The sequence below is a fragment of the Pseudochaenichthys georgianus genome, chromosome 18 (assembly GCF_902827115.2).
Source record: "Pseudochaenichthys georgianus chromosome 18, fPseGeo1.2, whole genome shotgun sequence".
NCBI lineage: Eukaryota > Metazoa > Chordata > Actinopteri > Perciformes > Channichthyidae > Pseudochaenichthys > Pseudochaenichthys georgianus.
In genome coordinates this window covers 1,985,491-2,011,240 of record NC_047520.1, presented here as the reverse complement: position 1 = coordinate 2,011,240, position 25,750 = coordinate 1,985,491, and the positions used below count along the sequence as shown (strand labels likewise).

General features: G+C 39.5%; 2 protein-coding genes across 2 annotated transcripts in view; one reads left to right on the top strand and one right to left on the bottom strand.

Annotated features, from left to right (window-relative positions):
- LOC117464003 (E3 ubiquitin-protein ligase TRIM39) overlaps nt 1-497 on the top strand; it is a 13,258-nt gene extending 12,761 nt beyond the window's left edge. Inside the window, exon 14 of the mRNA XM_034106533.2 lies at nt 162-497. Within this exon, the coding sequence (XP_033962424.1) occupies nt 162-305 (144 nt within the window). The 3' untranslated portion in view covers nt 306-497. The remainder of the gene's footprint in view (nt 1-161) is intronic.
- Nucleotides 498-1,896: 1,399 nt separating this feature from the next.
- Nucleotides 1,897-22,011, bottom strand: cmasa (cytidine monophosphate N-acetylneuraminic acid synthetase a). Its single transcript, XM_034106377.1, has 8 exons — nt 21,630-22,011; nt 20,867-21,009; nt 16,397-16,552; nt 11,032-11,168; nt 10,609-10,703; nt 9,922-10,093; nt 6,984-7,149; nt 1,897-2,594 (listed from the first exon to the last, which is right to left on the bottom strand). The coding sequence occupies exons 1-8, from the start codon at nt 21,854-21,856 to the stop codon at nt 2,380-2,382; spliced, it is 1,311 nt and encodes a 436-aa protein (XP_033962268.1). The 5' UTR covers nt 21,857-22,011; the 3' UTR covers nt 1,897-2,379.
- Between the last annotated feature and the right edge of the window lie 3,739 nt (nt 22,012-25,750).

The following is a 25,750-nucleotide window of genomic DNA, read 5'->3' as shown; positions in this document are numbered from 1 at the left end:
CTCAAAGATATGCATGTGATTTCTAATCTAGTTGTTTTCTCCATTACATAGATTTCCTTTACTAAGTTATCTTTTAGCCAATTCCTCGTGATTTGTTTGCTCTTCTAATTAGCAGGAATCTCCAAGTCTAAATATGTGTTCGTGTCCTCTCGGCTCTGCAGGTGTCTTTCTACAACGTTGACGCTAAAATCCACATCCACACGTTCCACGACTCGTTCACCGAGTGCATCTTCCCGTTCTTCAGCCCCTGCACCAACAAATCTGGGAAGAACGACGGGCCGCTCACTATCACACCCGTCACATGACACACACACCAGTCACATGACACACACACCCGTCACATGACACACACACCAGTCACATGACACACACACCAGTCACATGACACACACCTACCTGCCCTGGAAGTTGTTTTCTTTGTACACACTTAGTTATCTTGTGAAAATGATTCCAGGTCATGTGTGGCTGCTTCAAACGTTCTCCTGATTGTAAATAGTTCGTGGCAATTTGAATATTTGTGTGCTGATCATTAAAACAATCAAATTCAATTAACGAACACATCTGGTTTTATTCATGCAGTCACTTTGGTTATTATCTAACCATTGACTTCCACTTACTTGCAGATCAGCAATTTGGAGACCTAACCTTTTCGCTCTGATTACTTACAGTATTATTTGGATATGCAAATGAGGCATTATCTAACACTTACTTCCGGTGAATTAAGGAGAAATCTAAAGACACAATCAATCAATCAATGTTTATTTATAGCCCAATATCACAAATGTTACCTTTGTCTCAGTGGTCTTCACAGTGTGTACAGAATATCAGTATGACAATACGACACCCTCTGTCCTTAGACCCTCTGTCCTTAGACCCTCTGTCCTTAGACCCTCTGTCCTTAGACCCTCACATCGTACAAGGAAACACTTCCAGAGAAAACCCACAGTTTAAAGGGAACATGGGAGAAACCTCAGGGAGAGCAGCAGAGGAGGGATCCCTCTCCCAGGACGGACAGACGTGCAATAGATGCCGTGTGTAAATTGAAAAGATAATACATTTGCAACATAGGTAGTCCAGATGTTTGGAAATGCATGTGTGTATAATAGGAAGATGAATCCACGAGGATATCCATCCAGGACCGATGATCCAGGACCACAGCCACGACTCAAGATCCAGCGCTCGCGATCCAGGACACAGGACCGCAGGATCATCCATGACTCCGGATCCCGGCGTATATAGACACCAACAAGAAAGACATTTGGGGAAGCTGGGTTAATCGGAACATGAGAGGACACAGGTATAGACAGAGAGAAGGAAGAAGTAAGATGTCCCCCGACAAACTAAGCCTATATCAGCAAAACTAGGGGCTGAATCTAATCAGCCCTAACTATAAGCTTTATCAAAAAGGAAGGTCTTAAGCGCACTCTTAAAAACGGATAGGGTGTCTGCCGCCCGAACACAAACTGGAAGCTGATTCCACAAATGTGGAGCTTGATAAGAAAAGGCTCTGGCTCCCATTGTACTTTTAGAGACTCTAGGAACAACCAACAACCCTGCATTCTTGGAACGCAATGCCCACAAATAGACTTTGTAGAAAATATGAAAATAAATGTGATGTTTTGAGAAGTCTGTAAGGGAAGCAAAATAGCCCAAAACATTCAGGAACATTATATTTAGCCTTTTTTGTTTTGCTTTAAAGGGGCCCTATTACGCTATTTGGGGGTTGTCCCTTCCTGTAGTGTTTTATAGGTTTTAGTGCATGTAAACGGTCCGCAAAGGCGAATATCCCTGTAGCCAGCTGACCAATCAGAGCAGACTGGGCTCTGGTTTCAGACGGAGGGTGAAAAGATGTTTTTTGTGTGTTGTGTTGGCATAATAAAAACACAAGACAACAACTTTCAAATATCTTAAACTTAATTAAAATTCACAAACAAAAAAATACCATAAGACACAATGATTCAATTTAAACAGTGGCGCCGATAAATCAGATCAGTGGATAAAGCACACAGGTTGCAAAATATGAAACTACTCCAATGCAGTAAAAACATCTATACTTCATGTATATCCAAGCACTCAAACTCAACATTAGCTCAATGCTACATCCATGTGCCTTGTGGAAATATGATTAAAAGTTAAAGCAATAGCGTTGCGTCGGCGTGTTTCGTTTGATATTTTTCTAATTAAAATGCTTCGAGTACATCTGCAAAAATAGCCCTTTTACGCGGCTTTATAAATTATGTGTAACTCGGATATATCTGGGTGTGTAGTAGTTTGAGTTATGGGATACTTCATATACCGTTATATTATTTTATATCATCTTCGCATTACTTATATTCCATCTTTTCGAAAAGTGCATCGTTTTCTATCTCTCCGTGATGTTTAGAAGTTGATGCGGTCGATGCGGTGCTGCTCTCGGTGAGACTTTGCCTTCTCTTTCTGCAGCAGGATGTGTTCGGCGAACTCCCGCAGAGCGCCCGTCCCCCCCATTTTGCGGCAGGTGTACTTTGAGGCGTTTATGGCGACATTTGGAGCGTCTCCAGGAACCGCACTCATCCCCGCGAGATTCAGACAGCTGACGTCCTGCTGGTCGCTTCCTGAGAGGGGGAAGAAACATCAGAGACATTAAAACTCATGTTCTTGTATGGAGAGAACAGAGGTGGGAAGTAGTGGAGTACAAATACTTCGTTACTGTACATAAGTACATTTTTCTGATGTCAGTACTTTACTCCACTACTTATTTTTCTGACGACTTTTTAATTTGACTTCTCACATGTTGAACTCAAATACCTGTACTTTCTACTTCTTACATGTTGAACACAAATACCTGTACTTTCTACTTCTTACATGTTGAACTCAAATACCTGTACTTTCTACTTCTTACATGTTGAACTCAAATACCTGTACTTTCTACTTCTTACATGTTGAACCCAAATAACTGTACTTTCTACTTCTCACATGTTGAACTCAAATACCTGTACTTTCTACTTCTTACATGTTGAACTCAAATACCTGTACTTTCTACTTCTTACATGTTGAACTCAAATACCTGTACTTTCTACTTCTTACATTTTGAACACAAATACCTGTACTTTCTACTTCTCTCATGTTGAACTCAAATACCTGTACTTTCTACTTCTTACATGTTGAACCCAAATACCTGTACTTTCTACTTCTCTCATGTTGAACTCAAATACCTGTACTTTCTACTTCTTACATGTTGAACACAAATACCTGTACTTTCTACTTCTCACATGTTGAACTCAAATACCTGTACTTTCTACTTCTTACATGTTGAACTCAAATACCTGTACTTTCTACTTCTTACATGTTGAACACAAATACCTGTACTTTCTACTTCTCACATGTTGAACTCAAATACCTGTACTTTCTACTTCTTACATGTTGAACTCAAATACCTGTACTTTCTACTTCTTACATGTTGAACCCAAATACCTGTACTTTCTACTTCTCACATGTTGAACTCAAATACCTGTACTTTCTACTTCTTACATGTTGAACACAAATACCTGTACTTTCTACTTCTCACATGTTGAAACACAAATACCTGTACTTTCTACTTCTTACATGTTGAACTCAAATACCTGTACTTTCTACTTCTTACATGTTGAACTCAAATACCTATACTTTCTACTTCTTACATGTTGAACTCAAATACCTGTACTTTCTACTTCTTAACATTCATTAGCTAACAATGACATTATTGTTCTATTGATATAAAGGGAGGTCAGGTACTCTTTAAAACAGCTGCTAGTTATGGGTACTTTTTACTCGAAGCCCATACTTCTTTACTTTTACTTGAGGAAAGAAGTTTAGTCAGTACTTCTACTTTTACCAGAGTACTTTCAAACACGAGTATGTGTACTTCTACTTGAGTAAAGGATGGGTGTACTTTTGCCTCTGGTCGAGGCTTGTTGCATGAGAATCTGAATACATGCACACCACTAGATGGCACCGACTTGTATGTGCCATCCAGACAATATAACCAGAAGTTTAAATTGTTACAAAAATGTTCTTGGATTAGCTTTAGCTAGGGCGGCATGAAAAAGCCGTTGTTGGTTAAAAAACAATAGTGGTGTAGCTGGGGAAGGGGGCGTTGTATTCAGAGATTAAAGTCAGGGGTCGGCAACCTTTTTGATATGAAGTGCCATTTAAAAAAAAAAATTGTTATCAGCGTGCCAACGATAGAGAATTATCAACGGGGGGGGGGGGGGGGGGGGGGGGGGGGGGGGGGGGGGGGGGCAACCATCAGCAGGAGGGCGGGGGAGCCTCGCTGCGGGGAAGCAGTGTGTGGACCTGTCAGCGCAACTTACATGATGCCGAATTTAACAAACAGCTTTAAATAATTGGTTTAAACGGCATAATAATAATAATAATAATAATAATAATAATAATAATAATAATAATAATAATAATAATAATAATAATAATAATAATAATAAGGACGATCGTCCGTTCTGTGATTCTCCAGAACACACATGTTACGATATTCGGGTCACACAGAGAGAGATGAGATCGCTGTCCCTTTAAGAGAGAGAGAGAGGGGTGTGGCTTGTGCATGTGTGTGTGGATGGCAGAGCGACAGTGAGCGAGCGTGTGTGTGTTTCTGGAAGTGAAGCGAGGAAGCAGAAAAACAGGTCTGTGATGTATTTTGTGAAACAGAAGAACAGCTAAATAAATGCAGCGGCCTCCCAAGAAGAGCTCGCCTCTCTCAGCCATTGAAGCTAAAGTGGGTATTGAACCTGAAGCTTCTGCCTTCCTCGACTACGGTCTGGGAGCCGACAGGAAGGTCCAACACACAGATGGCCAGTCCGCCCCTTTGTAGCATGTTATTTCGATGAGATGAGCAGATCGCCCCTGGGCGTTCAACTAAAGACACAGCCACGCAAACACTGCGCCATGTGTCCAGCTCCTCGTGGGTACTGCAGTTAGTGAAGTGCTTTCCTCCGTGGTGAGACGATCAGCTCCACGGGGGGAAGCGGCAGAAAGTCACCTGGAGATAAAGAGAGCGGGGCTGCGCGGCTTTCTTCTGCAGGTAACGGGGAGACGCGCTCTGGCGGCGGTCTCGTTCAGGATCCGAAAATACAATTTAAATATTTTGCACACTTATTCCACTTATTGCTAGTGTGCCACTGGTTACGGTGCCGCGTGCCAGGGGTTGCCGACCCCTGCTGTAAATGCATGAGGAATACACTTGGATATCCTCTGAAAATAAAGACACATTTACAAGATAAATAAAATACATTTCTGAGTTTCTGAGTAAAAAAACTAAACATATTTGGAAACATTTAGATGTTGTTGTTGTTGTTGTTATGGATCTGCATTGCTTTATTTACAGCTTGGATCAACCTGTAGTGAAATACCTTATCAAAAGATACTTTGCAATATACGATGCTATAAGTACTATATTTCTGTGCATTAATTGCATTTTTATGAAACTTTTTGACACCGTGTGAATTAATGAACTGGAAAGGCGCTGATTTAGTTTTTTAGCCATTGAGCCCAGCACTCTTTATTTATACACCCAGGGGCTTAGGGCTGCAACAAACGACTCATCTGATAACCGATTCATCTACCGATTCATCTACAGATTAACGAAACGATTCATCTACAGATTCATCTACCGATTAACGAACCGATTCATCTACAGATTCATCTACCGATTCATCTACAGATTAACGAACCGATTCATCTACCGCTTCATCTACCGATTCATCTACAGATTAACGAACCGATTCATCTACAGATTAACGAACCGATTCATCTACCGATTCACCTACCGATTAACGAACCGATTCATCTACCGATTCAACCTACCGATTAACGAACCGATTCACCTACCGATTCGCCTACCGATTAACCTACCGATTCGCCTACCGATTCACCTACCGATTCACGAAACGATTCACGAAACGATTCACCTACCGATTCACGAAACGATTCACCTACCGATGCATCAAACGATTCACGAAACGATTCACCTACCGATTCATCTACCGATGCATCTACCGATGCATCTACCGATTCATCTATCGATTCATCTACCGATTCATCTATCGATTCATCTATCGATTAACGAAACGATTAACGAAACGATTAATCGGATCGTTAAGGTTTTAACTGTACTACTACTTATATCGATACTGCTTATCGAGCCGGTCCTTTAATGATAGTCTTAACAGTTCTTTTGAAAATAAATAAGGTAAATTAAATAAACAAATTGTGAACAAAACTAACATTGCTTTTTATTTAAATTAAATAAATAATATTTCACATCGAAATAAGTCTTTTAATAAGTCGTATTAAATAATGTGAAGACAGAACTGCAAACAGAATAGCTGAAATTTGAACAAACTAAATAACTCAGTTTCCTCTAATCATTAACCCATGTTTGTATCATGGAGTTAACTCGTGTGTTGCTGCTAGCATACAGAACACCTGACGTGGAAACGTTCCTCGTGGACGGGGGGGGGGGGCTACAGAGCTGCTAGAAAGACCGTGGAACCCGGTGCATTCCTCCGTCTGGATGTGGAGCACTTTTGATAAATGTTTAGACAAATTGCTCGTGTTACCGCCCTTACATGCTAAACTCTTATTGCACTTTTGGTAACGAGCATCGAGACGGGTAAAGTTTAACCACCTCGGAGCGCGTTCTCTCCGCCATCTCCTCCGTGTGTTGCTGCTTGTAGCAGCCCAGTGTGTGTAAACCGCCCCCCCGCACACAGACAGGGGAGAGAGATCTCTCGTCTGGATTGGAAAGATCGAAAATACATCATAGACGCATTTTGTAGTCTTATTGCGTATTAGAAAGGCGTTGGCGACACTGAGACGGCGATATAATGTTTATGTAGCAATAATACATGACATATGTCTTAAATGTCTCCAGTACCGATAAAAAGACCGATAACGTTGGAGCTTAACTTAACGAATCGACGACCGAATTAGTTAGAGGTGTCCTTCTTTACCCATATACGCCACGTCCTTCCACTGCAGCTTCTTCTCCTCCACCATCTTCCTCAGCAAGTCGAGGGGCTCGTCTCCGACCTGCACCACCTGGCAGCCCGTCCTCTCCGTCAGACGATCCGTCAGCAGCTTGGCCACCGGGTCCAGGTCGGAGGTGAGGAGGATCACCTGGTGGAGAAGGAGAGGTCAGTGAGTGGTCACGTTTTAAGAGTCAAGGCTTTTATTGTCATTTGAACATAGCTTTATTTTGGGAAAATACTGAATGTCCTCCTCCAACATGAGTAACGTGATAACAAAGGTATCAACTGTAGCTGTGAACGTGACAGGATGTGAGATGACCTGGAAGAGCATCAGGACTGCTTGAGGCAGATGATAGCTATGTGATTAACATGATGACTCAGCCTCTATGGAGAGAGACTCAAGCATGCTCATTTCTGACGTGGAGCTAATCTGAAGTCAACATTGAATACTGCTTTCTGTTCCTCCATCTTGTGACTGTGTGACTCCCTCTCTTGGATATCAGCATGTGAAGGACACTGCTCAGGAACTAGCTGATGCTCTGTATGTGAAGACTACTTCCATCTGGAGAGGATCACAGGATGCTGAGGTTGAAGCTCAAGCCGGGGACGAGTGATTAACATTTTTTTATTTTAAGTATTCAGAAAAAGTCAGAATTTTGAGAAAAAGTCAAGATTTTGAGAAAAGGTCAGCATTTTTTAGATAAAGTCAGAATGTTGAGATTTTGAGAAAAAGTCAGAATTTTGAGAAAAATTCAGAATGTTGAGATTTTGAGAAAAAGTCAAGATTTTGAGAAAAAGTCAACACTTTGAGATTTTGAGAAAAAGTCAGAATTTTGAGAAAAAGTCAAGATTTTGAGAAAAGGTCAGCATTTTTTTAGATAAAGTCAGAATGTTGAGATTTGGAGAAAGTCATAATTTCGAGATTTTAAGAAAAAGTCAGAATTTTGAGAAAAAGTCAACACTTTGAGATTTTAAGAAAAAGTCAGAATTTTGAAAAAGAAAAAAAAAAATCAGAATTTTGTGATTTCGAGAAAAAGTCAGAATTTTTGACATTTTGAGAAAAACTCAGTGTTCATGACAGGATGTATGATTCCCTACAAGAACCGGTATTCCTCCATCTTGTGACTGGGTAACTCCCTCTCTTGGATATCAGCATGTGAAGGACACTGTTCAGGAACTAGTTGATGCTCTGTATGTGATGACTCCTTCCATTCTGAGAGTGGTAACAATAGATGTCGTGTGTAGAGACTTAAAAAGAACCTACATTTGCCACATTTTGAATAAATAAAAAGCTCTATATTCCTGTGGAGAAGAGAGGTCAGTGTGTCAGAATCAGAAACTGGTTTATTGCCAGGTAGGTTGACACGTACGAGGAATTTGACTTGGTGTCGTGGTGCATAAAAAGTAAAACTAAAAAACAGAGAACTATTTTAAGAAAACTATAATAACATTAAAAATATATAGTAACAATTAAATATAGCAGTATTTACATTGAAATATAATGGAATAAGATATGTGCAGTAATACAAATAAAATAAAGATATTGTCTACACCAGGGTGTGCGCGGGGTCTTAAAAAGTATTAAAAGTTGATAAATCAATTTAGCGAAAATTAAGGCTATTAAAAAGTATTAAAAAGTATTAAACGGAATGTTCCAAGGTATTAAGAAGGTCCACAGCAACGACAACATGAAACACCCTTTAATTTACTGAAACGACATGTCGGGAAACCCCCTCAAGGCGGCCCCATGCATAGCGTGCCATACAATGCTGCTTCTTATTTTAAGTTTCGTTGCCTTGCTCTGCTCTGTGGGGGGGGGGGGGTGGGGGGGGGATATACAGCAGGAGAACACGCCGTCCACCGCGGAGAATAAACAGAAGGGCAACCATGACAACCATGCTCCGGGGTCTTCTTCGCTGCTTTTGGTGTATGGTGTGGCGGCAGCAGCGCCACTTACAGGCCTGGCATATGTACTACAGCGTTTCCAGCGGTCTCGTGTGAACGGACACGTTAATGAATCGAATGCGTGTGAACGGAAGACTTTTTTGAGTATGCGTTTTACTGTATGCGTCCTCGTGGGGACGGGGTCTAAGCCAAACTATATCCGGTCACAGAGATCTGCTATTTTAAAGTAAGGTCAACACATATCGACCCTAAATATAGTCTATATTAAGAACGAGAAAAGTCTTAACATATATATCGTTTTTTGTAAACATATGACAAATGTGTGAGGGGGATGACGTCAGAGCATCGTCCTCTGTGCCGGGCTTAGCCCGGACAGCCCCAGCCCAATTTAACCCCTGGGTATTTGTGAGGGAGCTCCTATATGGCATTACCGCTGAAGCTCATGAAGTTTAATATATTTCATAGTTCAAAGTTTTGTCAATTATTTTGTTTATTGGTCAAATACTGGTTTCTACTGGTTTTACTGGAGTGAAAGAGCACAGAAGCAGCAAAGCAGCATGCTGCATTAAACCTGACCTCCACAGAGAGGTTGAAGGTCATGTGGAGAGGAGGCTTCAGTAGTCTGTCTGCACTCTGTTTAGTTGTGCTGTCTTACAATCAATATAGTACATGTGAGGTAAAGTGTCGCCAATGTAACCGGTTAGAACTCGAAGTTGCGATGAGGTCTTAACATGTATGGACAGGGTCTTAAAGGTATTCAATTTGACTTCAGGATTCCTGCATATACCCTGTACACATACTTATATATATATATATATTAATATTTGTGTTCATCAATTTGACACTGCTTAAGTTTGTACAGTATAATAGTTCTCATGTTTCATTTCATTATTATTATTTGTTTGTTGTATTATTGCTTCACACATTCGAATCAAATCCAATCCAGCCAGAGGAGATGTGTTATATAGAGAGAGTCCAGTGGGCAGGAAGGACACGAGATGAAGCAAACTCCCACCTCAATGTCCTCTTTCTGCAGCATGCGGATTGCCCTGGTGTCTCGGATGTTGATGGACACCATCTCCTCCCCGGACACAGACATGAAGATGTGGCCCCCCGTCAAACATCCAGAGATGTTGCAGAACATCAGACGCACCACCTCTGGGGAGGGGGCTCCGAAATAACCAAACCTGAGGACAGAGCAGAGAGAGGACAAAGGTCCATGTCATGCTTTTCTGACTGACACACACACACACACACACACACACACACACACACACACACACACACACACACACACACACACACACACACACACACACACACACACACACACACACACACACACACACACACACACACACACACACACGTCGCTGCTTCTAGCTTTCTCTGCTAGCTCCGTTAGCTCCAGGGTGCTACAGGGGCCGGGACCACAACTTGAACTCGGACGTGTTTGTTGTGTTGGTGCCTGGTGGAGTATTCTTCATTTAAATATCGGACTTATCTTATGCCGCCTCAGCTCCGCCTCTATGCCCTTATTTGGATCAGGCGGGACTTAGACTGACTTCACTGTCGAGACGGCAGCGGCCACTACGTCCATTTATATATACGGTCTATGGTTCAGAGTGTAATAATCAACATTGTTCAATAGACTAAACGGCTGCTATACAAATAAAGATTATTATTATATTCATATTATTACCTGAGGACTCTCTGCTCCGCCACAGGCCAGTCGATGTCCACGTCGATGTCCACGCTGTACTCCGGCAGCATCTCGTAGTACGCCACCTTCCCGCCCTAAAGAGAGGAGAAAAGGAAGATGCAAGAGAGTATTGGTCACATGTACCGGAGTATTTCTTTCTACTCCACCTTGGAAGCAGATGTTGTACTTTTTACTCCTCACGTATCAAGTTTAAAAAGTAAGCTTGGAAATGGTTGTATTGCTGAGTCCCTTTATGTTTGTCTTTCATTTGATTATTATAATGGATTCATTTTGTTTTTTACGTATCAGTAAGTAAAATGTTGTATATTATCGTGGATTGCCAACTCATTTGTTAATATCAGTATTTGTGGATGTCATTGTTTGCGTCTCAACAAAGATAACGGTATCGTCCTCTGTGTTCACCTGCGTTATCTGCTCCTTTAGCAGCATCTCTGTGGTGGTGAAGTAGAAGGATCCGTTCTCACACAGCTCTCCGTCCCAGTCCTGCCGGCGGGGGCGAGCGGCCGGGATCAGGTTAAAGGGGAACGTCTTTTCTTCAGCTGGAGGAGAAAACAACAAACAAAAAAAGTTAACGTTGGGGAAAATAGTGAACGTACTCGTCTAATATCAGAGTCCACGTGATAACAAAGGCATCCCGACTGCAGCTGTGCACGTGACAGGATGTGTGAGAAGAGCATCAGGACCATGGATGTATAATAAGAAGTGGATACAGCGTGGGAGGCGGAGTCTCGTTCTTTCCTATGAGAGCTGCTCATTGGCGCATGAAGACAAAATGGCCCAACTTTTGAGAGAGCGAAACGTCACAGATTACCCAGCATGCCTGGCTGCCAGAGCGGAAGAACCCGTATGTGCGAGACAGAAAATAAATCAGCTTTCAGTGCACCGTTATGTTAAACGTTTGAGTTTCATGTATCGTGTCTGGATATTTGTCTGTTGACGTTGGACATGTCAAATTTCAGACTGGATCTGACAAATAAAGTAATATCGTATTACAACTTTAAGGACTGAATGATTCTAATAAGGGCTATAACATAGTTCATACTGGGTAGCTTATTTAGTTTAAAAAAGTATCCGCTGATTTACAGACGTCTCTTTCCCCGTGTTAGCCAATGGGGGGAAGTCTTACTGGGCCCAGAGACGTCTCAGACTGATACGGGAGTTGTAGTACATGGTTTGGACATCGACTGGCCTGTGGTTTTCTCTCTTTTAATTGTTTTGTGTATTGTAGTGGACATTTTTATTATATCCTTAGATGTGCCGTTTTCTTCTATCTACTCTACTTTGGGTTTATTCCCAAGCGCTTCAAGGCCACAGAGTCACACAAGAACTTCCCTACTCTGGGAACCGTTATGCTATCTCCCGCTCAAGGACAGGTGTCTAATAACAATGTGACCGTGTGAAGACAGATTTCTGAACTTCCCACTCTTCTTGTATATAAGCTTTGCTACCATATTGCATGGCGTACCCTCACGCAGACTATTCTATGCTCTGTGAGACCTGTGTCTTATGTATTTGAAGCTTCAAATAAATAACCAGAAAGACAACTGTCTGATTCACCATTTATTTGTTTTGATCACTTTGACTTGTACTCTCCACGGTGTTGGGTCTCAGATTTCCATAACAGTATTTCTTCACAGTATGTATTATGTTTGATTCTGTAAAGCAGGGGTTCCCAACCTTTATTGCGCCAAGGACCGGCAGATACATAAAAAAAAAAAATCGGACCGGTTGTCAATTTTAATATTTATTCACCAGCAGCAGCAACAGAGGCTGATTGTTTGTAACAGCCTGAACAAATACTAGAACAATATGCATCCAAAACATATTAACGTTTAAAAAAGAACCAGTGTCATTTTTGGGTTTTTCGGAAAAACGGAAAACCCAAAAAACCGACGTTATTCAATTTGTGTGTGTGTGTGTGTGTGTGAGCTAACGGAGCTAGCAGAGAAAGCTAGAAGCAGAGACCTGTCCATCAAAGTGACCACGCCCTAATTTAGGTGTGTGTGTGTGTGTGTGTGTCTGGCATTTGTTTTCAGAAGATATTATGATAGTGACGTTCGTTCCGGTACACGTCCGACAGCATTTAGCACTACGTCGAGATTAAGATTAAACTTCTTTTGGGAACACCCGCATATAGGCTGCCTATGGAGTTAGCCAGATGTGTGTACATTACTGTTCATGGTCATTTGAAAACAAATGCCGGTGTCGGACAGACACAAAGACTGAGCTGAGCTGAGCAGAGCGCACACACATCATGCGCCTTGGTGACTGGACACCTCCTTCATAAAACTAATACAAGGGGGAGTAATCGGGCAGTTCGATGTGTGTAGAGGTGTGTGTAGAGGTGTGTGTGGAGATGTGTGTAGAGGTGTGTGTGTGTGTGTGGTTAACACATAGCAGCCTGCAGTCACTCGCTGTTCTGATGAAGGTAAACACAGCGAAGGCAGTGCATAAAACGGCACAGCTCTGCTGCACTTCTCAGAGGCGGAGTCACGTCCCGCTGCATCCTGATACTGCAGCCATTTCCTGAACCGTGAGAGTCCCGCACATGAATTCATAGATCAAGGCAGACTGGTTTACTCTCCTGTTTTGCTAATCCGGTGCTTAAACAAAGGCAAGTTTATTTATATAGCACCTTTCAACACAAGGCGATTCAAAGTGCTTTACAAAAAAATGAAAGACATTAAGAAAATGGCATTTAAAATCAGTCATTAAAAAGAAAAGCTAATAAAATAAACATATAGCTCGACACCCCTGGCCGACATGTCCTTAAGATGAAGTCCGAGTTTGAAATATATCTCAAATAATGTATGCACTTCCATTTCCCCACAGAAACATAACAGTCTGCAATCAAACGGTTGTCTCCTGTGCGCTCCTCTTCCTGCTCGGCGCACCGGTAACTTTCTCGTGCGCTCGAGAGGCTGAGCCGCCGAATCCCTCGGAACATCATAAAAGCCATTTTCAACGGTTATCTGGTGAAAGATTATCTAGGCTACTGGATGAAATAATATGACTGGTATAGGTGCGAACATTAAACAATATTATGATAAAATATTTTTATATATTTATAATTCTGCAAATATTACGATAAACTCAGCTATTTCGCGGCCCGGCAGTAACACCTCCGCGGCCCGGTACCGGTCCGCGGACCGGGGGTTGGGAACCCCTGCTGTAAAGCACCTTGAATTGCACTATGAATTGTGCTATACAAATAAATTGCCTTGCCGCCGTTTGGACACAACGAATATTTTCATCAGAGTCCGGCACACTTCCTGGGGGCTTGATCAGGACACACTGCGTTTTATTTTATGTACTTGCACTATTTTATCTTGTTGCACTGTTGTTGGAGGTGTGAGTGGAGTAGAAGTAGAAAGAAGCAAAACATGGAAGAACTCAAAGTAAAGTACCTCAAAATTGTACTTGAGTAAATGTACTTGGTTACTTCCGACCTCTGATCATTTGCAATATCTACAATATTTAGCAACAAATCCTTTTTTCCCGTTTTAAGCTGGTTTACAAGCCGAAGCATCGATCCCACAGTTATATTTAGTTGTCTACTAGTGTTGTGTGTTTGGATACGAGAGTAGCAGATTATAGTCTAGTAGTTGGGTTATTATAGTTGTGTGATAATCCTATTTTATGTGAAACTATGCAAACAATTTATTCCATAGTGATATTCACATGACTAACATCCTCCTTTTTCTATAACACGACAACATAATACTCCCATATTGTTCGCCCAAAGAGAAGTCTTGGCACAGGATCCCATTGTTAACTATTTTCTAAATGTGCATCGTTTTTACAAACCGCAGTAACTGAATCATTTCCTGGTAACCTGATGATGGGAGTATGCAATGCCTTTTTCACTCTATCAAACCGGTTTTAACGTGTTCTACCGGTTAGAGGTTCCCCACGTAGATACGCACGGAGGTTTTAAAGTACATGCAGTGTTTTTGTACTACAACGACAAGCATAAAGCGAATGCCTGTTCTGCAGCATTCAGAGGGACGGCTGAAGAATACATGCATGTTATTCTTAACACCGTGACGAATAATAATAATAATCTGATTCTGTGTGATCGACTTTCTGTGAACTTAAAAGTGTTTTCCTTCAGTGGAATCGGAGGGAAAGTGAGAAGGAAGTGGTGCAACCATTTAAGATCCAGTCAACTACAGTGAAACCTCACTTTCCGTGGAGGTGAATGCAAATAGTTAGAGGTTTTTATCATGTTTCACAACGTCAAGCTCAGACTTTGTTGTAAAACGTTTCCCCTTCAGGCGTTTGGCTTTCCCATTCTGACTGTGGCTGTAGAAGATATCGAGTACAATAGAATAGAATCATGTAATGTCGTTATACATGTACAATGAAAGAAAGAAAAGCTTCTCCCTCTTGCCATCAAAACATCACGACATACGGCAACAAAAGCACGTGCTGCAAAAACCCCATAATATTCTGTTTTCACACCAAAAAAAAAGACTCTTAATTGATCAGACCCTTCCTTCATCCACTTGGTTTGTATTTCCATTTTAAATCAACCGTTTTGTTGTTCTATGTCTTCCTGTGTGTCTTCACTTACATTTATTAACTTATAAACATGTTGAAATCTTGAAAAGTAGATTATAGACTCACTGGTAAAAAGAACCAATGGCTCAAAAATCATAATTGCGATTCTAGAGAAACGCAATTAAGTCCAAATCCTTCAGCCTCGGTTTCCACTACAGTTATGGTACCCTACTATTCATGTATTATTTATTTTAATGTTTATTATCTTTGCTTTTTAATGACTGTTTTGAAATGCCATTTTCTTAATGTCTTTCATTTTTGTAAAGCACTTTGAATTGCCTTGTGTTCAAAGGTGCTATACAAATTAACTTGCCCTCACGTTCTTCGTCTCTAAAACAGGGGTGTCCAAACTAATAAGTATAATGAAATATGGCCCACACATGAAACGTGGGCTTGTCTTATATTGCACTTCTGAAATATACACGTGAAGAAAAAGCAAAATAACTTAAAGGGGACCTATCATGCAAAATGCACTTTGTGATGTCTGTTATGCATCAACACGTGTCCCCGGTGTGTCGGGGAACTCACGCAGCGTCAGGAAATAAAACCCTCTCTTTTCCTCCGTACCCAAATCTCTAAAAACGGGGAACAACGGAGCTGATCCAGATTTGAGTCCGATATGACGTAACATCTGAAATGTAGACCCACAACACACGGAGTTAACTACATTATACAAACATGGGCTAATGATTAGAGGAAACAGAGATATCTAGTTTGTTAAAGTTTCAGCTATTCTGTTTACAGTTCTGTCTTCAGATTATTTAATACGATTTGTTAAAACATTGTCGTTTCTTTTGATGTGAAATATTATTTATTTAATTTAAATAAAAAGCGATGTTAATTCTGTAATATATGTATTTTTGAATCAAGTATTCATCTTTGTCTTCATTGCTAGTTGCCTGAAACAACCTCAAGCTAAATCTAAAAGTTGATATTATGGGTCTCAGATATATACAAATATAAAAAGAAACATGTCTATGATGTGTTTTGCTCAAAATACCAAACATATCGTGCATTTTAGACATCCCTCATATACCTCTGATCAGCTCTGTTGGAGAAACGCTGATTCTAAAAGACTTTTTATTTTGTATTTTATGACATACGTTGGATTGCATACGATTTTCATTGCCATTTCTACCCTGTAGCCTTGTGCATATGACGATACAACCTTTCAACTTTGAATGATAGGACAGCTTTAACTCACATCCTTGCTTGATCTCCTTCCAGCGAAACTGGTGTCTGCGCACCACGGAGAACACGGAGTCGTATCCCTGCTCCGTGATCATCTCCAGCGCCTCCTTCAGGTGGAACGGGTGGAGGCAGGGGGACGTCGCCTGGAGGTGGCAGATCACATCCACCTCTGAGGAAACACAGAGTCAAACAGCTGCTGGACACCAAGAGTACACACACATCCTTTCCTCAAGTAGAAGTACAGATACTCGTGTTTAAAAGTACTCTGGTCAAAGTAGAAGTACTGATTAAACTTCTTTACTCAAGTGAAAATAAAGAAGCTTTTAAGTGTCCTTCAGTAAAAAGTGCCCATAGCTAGCAGTATTTGGGTTCAACATGTAAGAAGTAGAAAGTACAGGTATTTGAGTTCAACATGAGAGAAGTAGAAAGTTCAGGTATTTGAGTTCAACATGTAAGAAGTAGAAAGTACAGGTATTTGGGTTCAACATGAGAGAAGTAGAAAGTACAGGTATTTGGGTTCAACATGTGAGAAGTAGAAAGTACAGGTATTTGAGTTCAACATGTAAGAAGTAGAAAGTACAGGTATTTGAGTTCAACATGTGAGAAGTAGAAAGTACAGGTATTTGAGTTCAACATGTGAGAAGTAGAAAGTACAGGTATTTGAGTTCAACATGTGAGAAGTAGAAAGTACAGGTATTTGAGTTCAACATGTGAGAAGTAGAAAGTACAGGTATTTGAGTTCAACATGTAAGAAGTAGAAAGTACAGGTATTTGTGTTCAACATGTAAGAAGTAGAAAGTACAGGTATTTGGGTTCAACATGTAAGAAGTAGAAAGTACAGGTATTTGTGTTCAACATGTGAGAAGTAGAAAGTACAGGTATTTGAGTTCAACATGTGAGAAGTAGAAAGTACAGGTATTTGGGTTCAACATGTGAGAAGTAGAAAGTACAGGTATTTGAGTTCAACATGTAAGAAGTAGAAAGTACAGGTATTTGTGTTCAACATGTAAGAAGTAGAAAGTACAGGTATTTGTGTTCAACATGTGAGAAGTAGAAAGTACAGGTATTTGAGTTCAACATGTGAGAAGTAGAAAGTACAGGTATTTGGGTTCAACATGTGAGAAGTAGAAAGTACAGGTATTTGAGTTCAACATGTAAGAAGTAGAAAGTACAGGTATTTGGGTTCAACATGAGAGAAGTAGAAAGTACAGGTATTTGGGTTCAACATGTGAGAAGTAGAAAGTACAGGTATTTGGTTCAACATGAGAGAAGTAGAAAGTACAGGTATTTGTGTTCAACATGTAAGAAGTAGAAAGTACAGGTATTTGAGTTCAACATGTAAGAAGTAGAAAGTACAGGTATTTGTGTTCAACATGTAAGAAGTAGAAAGTACAGGTATTTGGGTTCAACATGTAAGAAGTAGAAAGTACAGGTATTTGAGTTCAACATGTAAGAAGTAGAAAGTACAGGCATTTGTGTTCAACATGTAAGAAGTAGAAAGTACAGGTATTTGAGTTCAACATGTAAGAAGTAGAAAGTACAGGTATTTGAGTTCAACATGTGAGAAGTAGAAAGTACAGGTATTTGAGTTCAACATGTGAGAAGTAGAAAGTACAGGTATTTGTGTTCAACATGTGAGAAGTAGAAAGTACAGGTATTTGTGTTCAACATGTAAGAAGTATAAAGTACAGGTATTTGTGTTCAACATGTAAGAAGTAGAAAGTACAGGTATTTGTGTTCAACATGTAAGAAGTAGAAAGTACAGGTATTTGTGTTCAACATGTAAGAAGTAGAAAGTACAGGTATTTGTGTTCAACATGTAAGAAGTAGAAAGTACAGGTATTTGAGTTCAACATGTGAGAAGTAGAAAGTACAGGTATTTGAGTTCAACATGTGAGAAGTAGAAAGTACAGGTATTTGAGTTCAACATGTAAGAAGTAGAAAGTACAGGTATTTGGGTTCAACATGTAAGAAGTAGAAAGTACAGGTATTTGTGTTCAACATGTGAGAAGTAGAAAGTACAGGTATTTGTGTTCAACATGTAAGAAGTAGAAAGTACAGGTATTTGAGTTCAACATGTGAGAAGTAGAAAGTACAGGTATTTGTGTTCAACATGTAAGAAGTATAAAGTACAGGTATTTGAGTTCAACATGTGAGAAGTAGAAAGTACAGGTATTTGTGTTCAACATGTAAGAAGTATAAAGTACAGGTATTTGGGTTCAACATGTAAGAAGTAGAAAGTACAGGTATTTGAGTTCAACATGTAAGAAGTAGAAAGTACAGGTATTTGAGTTCAACATGTAAGAAGTAGAAAGTACAGGTATTTGTGTTCAACATGTAAGAAGTAGAAAGTACAGGTATTTGAGTTCAACATGTAAGAAGTAGAAAGTACAGGTATTTGGGTTCAACATGTGAGAAGTAGAAAGTACAGGTATTTGTGGTTCAACATGTAAGAAGTAGAAAGTACAGGTATTTGGGTTCAACATGTGAGAAGTAGAAAGTACAGGTATTTGAGTTCAACATGTAAGAAGTAGAAAGTACAGGTATTTGTGGTTCAACATGTAAGAAGTAGAAAGTACAGGTATTTGGGTTCAACATGTGAGAAGTAGAAAGTACAGGTATTTGTGGTTCAACATGTAAGAAGTAGAAAGTACAGGTATTTGGGTTCAACATGTGAGAAGTAGAAAGTACAGGTATTTGTGTTCAACATGAGAGAAGTAGAAAGTACAGGTATTTGAGTTCAACATGTAAGAAGTAGAAAGTACAGGTATTGTGGTTCAACATGTAAGAAGTAGAAAGTACAGGTATTTGGGTTCAACATGTGAGAAGTAGAAAGTACAGGTATTTGTGTTCAACATGAGAGAAGTAGAAAGTACAGGTATTTGAGTTCAACATGTAAGAAGTAGAAAGTACAGGTATTTGAGTTCAACATGTAAGAAGTAGAAAGTACAGGTATTTGTGGTTCAACATGTAAGAAGTAGAAAGTACAGGTATTTGAGTTCAACATGTAAGAAGTAGAAAGTACAGGTATTTGTGGTTCAACATGTAAGAAGTAGAAAGTACAGGTATTTGAGTTCAACATGTAAGAAGTAGAAAGTACAGGTATTTGGGTTCAACATGTGAGAAGTAGAAAGTACAGGTATTTGTGGTTCAACATGTAAGAAGTAGAAAGTACAGGTATTTGGGTTCAACATGTGAGAAGTAGAAAGTACAGGTATTTGTGTTCAACATGAGAGAAGTAGAAAGTACAGGTATTTGAGTTCAACATGTAAGAAGTAGAAAGTACAGGTATTTGTGGTTCAACATGTAAGAAGTAGAAAGTACAGGTATTTGGGTTCAACATGTGAGAAGTAGAAAGTACAGGTATTTGTGTTCAACATGAGAGAAGTAGAAAGTACAGGTATTTGAGTTCAACATGTAAGAAGTAGAAAGTACAGGTATTTGAGTTCAACATGTGAGAAGTAGAAAGTACAGGTATTTGAGTTCAACATGTAAGAAGTAGAAAGTACAGGTATTTGTGGTTCAACATGTAAGAAGTAGAAAGTACAGGTATTTGAGTTCAACATGTAAGAAGTAGAAAGTACAGGTATTTGTGTTCAACATGTAAGAAGTAGAAAGTACAGGTATTTGTGGTTCAACATGTAAGAAGTAGAAAGTACAGGTATTTGAGTTCAACATGTGAGAAGTAGAAAGTACAGGTATTTGAGTTCAACATGTAAGAAGTAGAAAGTACAGGTATTTGTGGTTCAACATGTAAGAAGTAGAAAGTACAGGTATTTGTGGTTCAACATGTAAGAAGTAGAAAGTACAGGTATTTGAGTTCAACATGTGAGAAGTCAAAGTAAAAAGTTGTTAGAAAAATAAGTAGTGGAGTAAAGTACTGATACCAGAAACATGTACTTAAGTACAGTAGCGAAGTATTTGTACTCCACTGCTTCCCACCTCTGCACTTCACGGTTAATGATCTGCCATCTCTACTTCCTCTTCAGTAAAAAGGAACACATAATTATTTCGGGGCTTTCCCCCTGTTTGTAAGGTAAGCTGACAGATCAGATTTACTGTCATTGTAGAGGCAACACAATGCAGTTATTTACAGAAGTTTTATATACAATACCTACAAAAAATGCAATTAGTATGCAGAGGTGGGAGAAGTAGTTAGATATTGTACTTGAGTAAAAGTTGAAGTACTAGAGTGTAGCAATACTCTGTTAAAAGTAAAAGTCCTGCATTCAAAATGTTACTCAATTAAAAGTAGAAAAGTATTAGCATCAAAATATACTTAAAGTAGCAAAAGTAAAAGTAGAAGTACTCCGATCTTGTACTTGAGTACAATTTGAAATACTCAGATCTTGTACTTGAGTAAAAGTAGAAGTACTCAGATATTGTACTTGAGTAAAGTAGAAGTACCAGAGTGTAGGAATACTCTGGACACCGTGTCCCTGATCAAACACACACACGCACATCCTGGTTGATGTTGACGTACCCGGAGTGAGTCTGGAGAACTCCTGGATGGTTTCCAGGGACGAAGAAGAGTCTTTGGAAACCTCCGGACTCCTGCGGTGGACCTGCGCTCCCCAAGCTTTCGCCACCTTTTCAATCTCATCGTGGTCGGTGGACACCCAAACACTAAGAGAGATACAAGTGTGTTAGTATTGATATTAGGGTTAGATGTGGGGCTGCGAAATTTGGAAAAAATGACTAATTGGGATTATTCTGATCGAGATTGTAACTGCGAGATTGGAGGGATTTTTGGCTGCGATTCCAATACGTATTTAATATCTTGCAGCCCTCGTTATACCGTGTTTGCAATCATCTCACATATACTTTCATTGCTTTACTCGTACGATACAACTTTATTTATAGCACTTTATAACCCCGAGACTAAAGTGCTGCACAGAGAAATTAATAAATAACCTCACAAGCCATCAAGTAAATAAAAGGTAGGCAAAAGCTACAACAATAAATCAAAATGTAAGGCTGATACTTGCACAGTTTAAAGGGGTTGTGGCAGGGTTTTGACATTAGGGGGTTTAGGGTCTTAAGATAAGATAAAAAGTACTTTATTGATCCCAATTTGGGTATTGTACATAAGAGAAATTAAAAGACTAGAGGCAAGAGCTAAAAGGTCAAATAAACAACAATAAATAAACAGATAATGCGGATACTTGCACACTTAAAAAAGGGGGGTTTGGCTGCTCTACTATTTTACATTTGTGGAGCTAATTCTCAAAAATAATTGCATGTACCTCTGAAACATCCCAGAGTCCACAGCAGCCCGGAGGACCCATCCGAGCAGAGGCACTCCGGCCAGCATCTTGATGTTTTTCAGGGGTATCCCTTTACTTCCTCCGCGGGCCAGGATCAGCGCGGCGATGTGTCTCTTTCCATCCGCCTTGGAGAGCTTCTGAGCGGGCAGCAGTTCGCCCGTCTGCCCGGTACCCTCTGGAGGACCGACTGTCTTCCTGGTGGCCATAATAACTCTGGATGCAAGGTGTGGTAGACAATACAATAACACCGGGTTACTGTCCACCTAAGGAAGGCAGAATGACTACGAAATGTCGGTTTAAGTAGAAAGGAGAATACTCGTGAAACACCCCCTGCTTTCTTCTGGTGCTGTTTTCATGCTGTTCATCCAGCTTTGATGCTCATTACTGCTCCCTGCTGCTGCTGTGGAGACATGTTTTATTCTCCATAAGATTCAAAGGTTTTATACCATACCTTTACCATCATTACAAAACACTCTATACACGCGATACACGCTATACAACATGTGCAATATTATTATTATTAATTATGTTCGATAAATAACGTGCAATTACGTTTCTGCCACTACGTCTTTTTTGCTATACTTCAAATACTGTTAATGTATACATTAATTATGTGACCATCTATGTTAGACAAATAAAGTCCTATCTTATCTTATCTACAATGTAGAAATGGCAATGACATGTTTCTTTATTGCGGTGATAGCGATTTATATAAATTGGTATATTGCAAGATGACAACAGGAATGTTTATCGGGGCACTTATTTTGTTATTTCCTTATAAATGCATGTATGGGCTGCTTTTAGTGAGATTAACCCAAGAAGAAATATTAATATCCCTTACTTAGGTACAAGTATTAATACCACGGTGAAGAACCACTATGAAATCCTGCAAGTAAAATATATTTTTATTTTGTTCATCATTTACTCCGTCTAACTGGTAAAGGTATCTTAATTTATACATATCATAATTCATGTATTGATTTCTATGTGTTCATAATTATATCAACATGCAAAGTAACTACTCAAGTCGTGTGTCTCTTCTACATCAACATGTGTCCCCTCTTCTTCATGTCTCTTCTACATCAACATGTGTCCCCTCTTCTTCATGTCTCTTCTACATCAACATGTGTCCCCTCTTCTTCATGTCTCTTCTACATCAACATGTGTCCCCTCTTCTTCATGTCTCTTCAACATCAACATGTGTCCCCTCTTCCTCATGTCTCTTCCACATCAACATGTGTCCCCTCTTCTCCATGTCTCTTCTACATCAACATGTGTCCCCTCTTCTTCATGTCTCTTCTACATCAACATGTGTCCCCTCTTCACCATGTCTCTTCTACATCAACATGTGTCCCCTCTTCTTCATGTCTCTTCTACATCAACATGTGTCCCCTCTTCTTCATGTCTCTTCTACATCAACATGTGTCCCCTCTTCTTCATGTCTCTTCTACATCAACATGTGTCCCCTCTTCTTCATGTCTCTTCTACATCAACATGTGTCCCCTCTTCTTCATGTCTCTTCTACATCAACATGTGTCCCCTCTTCTTCATGTCTCTTCCACATCAACATGTGTCCCCTCTTCTTCATGTCTCTTCTACATCAACATGTGTCCCCTCTTCTTCATGTCTCTTCTACATCAACATGTGTCCCCTCTTCCTCATGTCTCTTCTACATCAGCATGTGTCCCCTCTTCTTCATGTCTCTTCTACATCAACATGTGTCCCCTCTTCTCCATGTCTCTTCTTCATCAACATGTGTCCCCTCTGTGGAAAGAGACTCTGAAAGTTTCAGGAACAAAGATTCTCTCTCTTTTTGATCCATTTCTATAAAAACCTGTCTGAAAATGAGCTGATCAGATTTTGGCCACTTTATGATGTCATAACGATTGTTTGGCTTGTGTAGCCATTAGCCAATCAGCAACCAGAATCAGATGCATTGATGAAAAGATGCAGAGTAATTATGAAGGAATGTGACAGGACTCGTGTCACAACAAGCGTCATTTATGAATCGCTAAATCAATAAAAAAGACTATTTAAAGATACAGATTCAAACCTGTTGGGCGTTCCAGTACACATCTGGACTTTAGCTTTTCCAGAAAGTGTATTACATTTTTTACAGAAAATAAAGCTTTTCCTGTTCCTTAATTTATTTAATTTGTATTTATTTTACATATATACATATATATTTTGTATTCACTTATTAATTGTTTAATATTTTTTTTTTTATTAATTTGTAGATGTTTTATTTATTTATTTTATAATCTTTTATTTATTTGTTTATTTTTATAATTTATTTATTTTTAAATGTATTATTTTATGTATTTAAATATTTTTTTTAATTAACTTTACATTTTTTTTGTATTCATTTTAAATGTTTTAACTTTTTTTTTATTATTATATATGTTGTATTTATTTATCTTCCCTTATCCACTATCTCCTGCACACCCACGCTCTTCTTCAGGTCTTTCAAAAAGGTGTGTGAAACCTGATTAAACCTGATCGGGTGTGCTCGTGCAGGAATACAATTGAAGGTGCATTTGATGGACAGATTTCAGAAAAGCCGCTGAACCTGCTGATCGAAACCGTCTTTGTGTTGAGTGATGGTAACAACTGGAGCAGCAGGGAAACACTTTTGATCTGCTGACGTTTGCTTTTGTGTGTAATTGATCAACGGCTTCTGATATTAAAGGCCGTAACCATGGAGTCAACATTGGGGGGGACCAAACATTTAATCAACATTTGAATACTAATTTCCTGCCATTCTAAAGGAAAATAAATAAAAATTCACTATCACATGGGATACTTTGAAACCTGTTAAACCCCATGCAAACAACGATATTCACGAAACTGTGTCTCAGGCATGGGTGTAGGAAGCATCCTCAATGTGGGTAGGACAATTTGACGGGGGGTGTGGGCAGGTGGTGGACCTCACCTCGTCTAGGAGGGCATGCTGAAGATTTTTTTTTAAATGTTGAAGTTAAAAGCATCAATCTGGTGCACTTTGAGAGCAAAATGAAGAGATCTATGGATACATCTCTCAACACCCACATGAAACAGAATTGTAAACAGATGTTCTATTACTTTATGCATATTTTACGAATCACTCCCCGAGCTACTATTCCTGAAAAGTTATTTACACAAAGAAGCTAAACCGGAGGGTTCATTAACATTACCATTACGAAATAAAATAATATAGTTTAGCGCTAACTAGAAAAAGATACCAGAACTGATGGAGGGCAAATTAAAACATGATTGACCTGCTGCTTGGAGCATCAACGCTAACTGAAGCTGGACTCCGACGTGCGACAGCGAAATACACCCCCAGGGTACAAAATAAAGGTTTGCATAAACAAACAAAGGCGGAACCAATTTACATATGGAAAGAATATATAATTTTGGTGAAGTTCACAATAACAGAAAATAAAGATTTTCAAGTGACAACAGGAATGTTTAGTTTCTTTTTTTTTTATATATATATATATCAGTTAGGCCCCAAGCCTGTTTTTCAGGTCTCAGGCTCGAAAATGATATTCCCAGAACAAATTACCATATCTTTTAAAAGGGTTAAATTCATAATCTTTTTTCTCAAAGTAATGATAAACCTGTGAGTTGGATGTAGAAAAGTCAGAATCAATATAGATGTTTTTTATTTTAAAGAAAATTCAGATTGAACATGGTAAAAAACTGTAAATTATAGTGTCCGTCCAAAAAATATGTTGTACTTATAGTGAAAACTAACCTTGGATGATGGGTTAGTAGACTAAAAGCTTTAGGAATCCAAAGTACAACATATAATAAGTACCCTGTATCAAGATTGATGCAAAACCTATGTGCAAAACAAGTTAAATTTGACCTTGTTAGACAGATTTAGCAAAAAAACCCTCTTCTGGGGCCTTTTGGGTGGATTTGACCTATCTCTGGCCCCCCTTGCTCGATTTTCACATGTGACATCTCTTCCTGACCGTTAGAGCCAATAGAATCAAAGGGAAATCGTCCGATAGACTCTCATGTTAAAAAAAAAGCTGGCGTCTTTGCACATGCAATCTTGTTGCAGAGCATAGGAATATCCCTTCTCTGACTTCTAGAAACGGAAACGCAGT

Coding starts and splice junctions, on each gene's coding strand:
- cmasa (XM_034106377.1), bottom strand. CDS start 21,856: ATGGCCACCAGGAAGACAGTCGGTCCTCCAGAGGGTACCGGGCAGACG. Junction 11,169..16,396: donor GAAGGAGATCAAGCAAGGAT/GTGAGTTAAAGC, acceptor TTTCTCCTCCAG/CTGAAGAAAAGACGTTCCCC. Junction 10,704..11,031: donor TAAAGGAGCAGATAACGCAG/GTGAACACAGAG, acceptor TCCTCTCTTTAG/GGCGGGAAGGTGGCGTACTA.